The sequence below is a fragment of the Opisthorchis viverrini genome (assembly GCF_000715545.1).
Source record: "Opisthorchis viverrini unplaced genomic scaffold opera_v5_70, whole genome shotgun sequence".
Lineage (NCBI taxonomy): Eukaryota > Metazoa > Platyhelminthes > Trematoda > Opisthorchiida > Opisthorchiidae > Opisthorchis > Opisthorchis viverrini.
In genome coordinates, this window is record NW_008751726.1 from 880,837 (window position 1) to 884,540 (window position 3,704).

A 3,704-nucleotide genomic window follows, 5' to 3' on the forward strand; every position below is an offset into this window, starting at 1 on the left:
ATCAGTGGCCTTCATGTACAAACATACAAAAACCTTAGCCCGTGTGATCAACTGAAGAAAATTGTAGATTGAGAATTAGATGGCTCTGGTGAGAATGCCGGGGAATACTTTCAGAGGGGCTACTATCACCCACGACCTAAAGCTGCCACCTTAAAGTGGTGGTCGGGCTTGAGTGCTACAATGATCTCGCGGACTACACTGGCTGTAACTTCACTCAACAAGGTGCAACCATGCCAGGAATGTCAAATGAAAGCATTCAGACTACGGGTGATCGTAATACGGGGAGGCGTGGGGGTAAAATCGTACTGTCATCTGCGGTAAGAGTGTGAAGGCGGTTAGGTGTCTCCGTCAGGCGAGCAGCATGCCCATATTCATGGGAGCAGCGATACTGTCTTCCCTCGAGGAAGACAGGGTTATAAAATGTCAGCCCTAAAAACCGCACACTCAGATTGCCCAACAGTTACTGTGACCGCTGCCGCATTATACAACACGGTCGAAACACTTTTAGGACAAAAGACTCTGGTGCTGCTCCAAAGGCACCTGCTGGGCGCATCCACATCAAGAATGAGAGAGTATCGCCTTACTCTCTGCGCCCTCCTGCAGCCGAGAACCTTCCTAAATCCACGATACCCTTTCTATGAAGGATCTTTTAGCGTCCGTACTCCATATCGACTTAGGGAAGAGGCAATGCTCGCTGCAGCCTTATACTCCATTAAAACTGATATATATTGTCTGTAAAACACACATACAAGACCCAAGCGTGGCTATGCATCTCAAAATGCCAAACACGAGCCCAGCTTTCTCACATTTTCCCTTCTTGTGCCCCGTGATCCAGAAGCGGTGGAATATATGGCATGGGGGTCGCACTCAGCCCAAGAGCTGGACGCGCCTTGCTGGATTGGATCCCAGTGGACAGTCGTCTTTGCACCGTCCGGTTATCCAGCTCAATCCCTCTCGACAGAAAATTAGGCGCATGGTTGTAGTGTCGACGGACTGCAGTTTTGATGCTGAGAAGGACAGTTGCTATTCAGTTATCGAGCAAGAAGCACTGACACTGTGACCCACGCGGGCGATAAGGATGCCCAAGTCTGTTGTCTGAGCTCTCTGGAATCACATCTGAGCGTCGTCCGTCACACGGACAACGGAAAGCGACTCCTCCAGTTGTGTACTGACGATCAATGGTTTCCGGCCGGTACGCACTTTCAGTATAAACATTCGCATCGCGTAACCCAGCGACCACCAAATGCAAAACAACTGCGGACCCAGTTGGATCACGTGGCCACCACCTGCCGGTTGAGAGCCACAATTCAAGACTGCCATTCCCTCTGCAGCATTCAACTTGACTCCGACTACACCATGGTGCGTGCACATCTGACAGTTCGTTTACCCTCAGTCCCTTGCAAGTGAGCAAGAAACATGGCAATCCACCATCTTCGAAGAACTACCATAGCTCAGTAGTATCCACCTGAGCGTGCTAGACAACTCTCTACAGTAAACCAATAATATACTGATAGCCAGCACCTTGACGAAGCAGGGCAAAATGTGGAAGGAGGTATGCTAGTGGCGTTTACTGTTGTCTGTTCAACTTCTTCAATGCGAGCAAATGACCACTGCACGTCGCTGATGATGCCAGGAAATCCACACCAGCAGGCAACGAGTACGATAGCGCATGCAAAACCCTCAAACGTCGAGCAGTGAAGGGCCTAAGGAGAGACCGAGGTCTCTGGTGGAAATCGAAAGCTCGGAGAAGGCTTTTGCTTCCGCAAAACCGTGCACTATGTCAACTGATACGACTGACTGGCCCCAGGAAAACAACGGTCAATGAAAAGATAGGTGAAAAAGGCGATTCATTAATTCCCTCACAAAACCGTCAACTGAAAAGATGGTCCAACCACTTCGAAGAACAGTTTAGCTGGCCTCCCGTAACACAGCCTCTAAAGATAGTGCAAGATAGTGTAAGCCCTAATGCCTGTCGGGAAAATCAATATAGTACGAAATGTCCATACTGAAACGTGAGAAGGCACCGCAACCGGACTGTCTGTATCCAGTGTTCTTCAAAGGACGTAATCTCAGGTGACATACATAACAAAATTCATCTCTGCTATATGAAGTGAAGAGGAAGTGCCTGAAAAATGGGGCGGGCATGTGGACAGTCATTCCCATCTTCAAAAAGCGTACGCAGACGCTATGTGAAAATCACCGTGCCATCAGTCTCTCAGCTGTGGCATCGAAGGTGCTCTTTGGTCTTATGCTTTGTAGGCAGACTGAACACCGGAAGCGACAGATCTGTGAAAACCAAGCCGGGTTCCGTCCTGCAAAAGGATGTATCGATCATATCTTCACCCTCCGACAAATTCTGGAACAGCGAGCAATACTTGTTTCTTGATCTGAAAGCTGCCTTTGACTCTGTGGACCGTCAGACACTATGGCAGTGTCTGTGGAGCAAAGCTTTCCCCCATAAATTATTGACCCTCCTTAAGGTGCTGTACACCATCTCCCGCGGCCGTATGAAGGTCTACGGGAGGTTCTCGCCTGAGTTCACCACATCAAGTAGTGTCAGACAGGGCTGTTCTCTTTCACCTTTCCTCTTCAACTTCGTCCTTGATGCTATCACCACCAGCATCTAATGTCTGTGGGGTCGAAGTGCTGCGGGGGCGTCCACTCACAGATGTCGAGTACGCAGACGGCATAGTTCCTCTTGGATCTGACCCCGTGGTAATGCAAAGAAAATTAAATAATCTGAATAATTCTGCTTCACGGTTTGGCATGCGCTTCACACCTGCAAAGTGTAAAGTGCTGCTGCAAGACTGAGTGGGCTCGAACCCTAAACTAATGCTTGCGGATAAACCGATTGAGGTAGTGGACAAATTTGCTTACCTGGGCAGCTGTATCAGTCCCGATGGTCTCGCGAAAGATGATATTTCCATCCGGATGGGGAAGGCCAGAGCAGCTTTTGTGAATCTGCGCCACCTGTGGCGTCAGCTTCTCTGCTAAGGGTAGAGTTTACAATGCTGCGGTGCGCTCCATAATATTATCAGGGTCACAAACCTAACCACTGCGCGCCGAAGACCTCAAAAGACTTTCAGTGTTTGACGGCCAATGTCTTCGAGCATTACCCGAGTCCGGTGAGAACACCTGATCAGCAATGCTGAAGTATGCTGGATGGTTTTCGGGAGAAGTAACTCACCCACGATAGATGAACTGATCAAATTCCATGGGTTGCGCTAGCTTGGCCACGTGCCCTGTAAGTCATTCGACTGAATCATTCGAAGGGCTCTTTTCGCCCGTGAAGGGTTGAAACAAACCAGGGGAGGTCAAACAATGAACTGGAAGCGAAGTATGTAAGCTATTACCAGCAAACTCAGTTGTTCATAACCGTTTCCATGGATGAGGACCCCGAGACGGAACACATGAATGATTAGAGGTGATGTCAGACATGGTCCTGACGCGCTCTCAGTCGTGCTCGTGCATCCAGGCTATTGCCTTCAATGCATAGCTCCCCTCCTAATCTCCCCAAAGAAAAGTCTACCGACAACCCTGTATCTACGCATCAATTCTAGCAGCTACCGTCTTCAATGCACAGCTATCTGCCTTATCTCCTCAAACTATTGGTGAACGAAAGTGTGGGAGCTGTAACCAAATACATTAAGTGCGTGGCTCTCTCAGCTGATGATGATGATGATGATGATGATGATGATGATGAT

The 3,704-nt window shown here is 49.0% G+C and overlaps 1 protein-coding gene across 1 annotated transcript in view; it reads right to left on the bottom strand.

The window, feature by feature from the left end:
- The window catches only part of T265_04329 (hypothetical protein), a gene marked incomplete at both ends in the record, with an annotated part of 37,786 nt that overhangs the window by 12,802 nt on the left and 21,280 nt on the right, over positions 1 to 3,704 (bottom strand). The window contains one exon of the mRNA XM_009169038.1: positions 2,878 to 2,990. Within this exon, the coding sequence (XP_009167302.1) occupies positions 2,878 to 2,990 (113 nt within the window). The remainder of the gene's footprint in view (positions 1 to 2,877; positions 2,991 to 3,704) is intronic.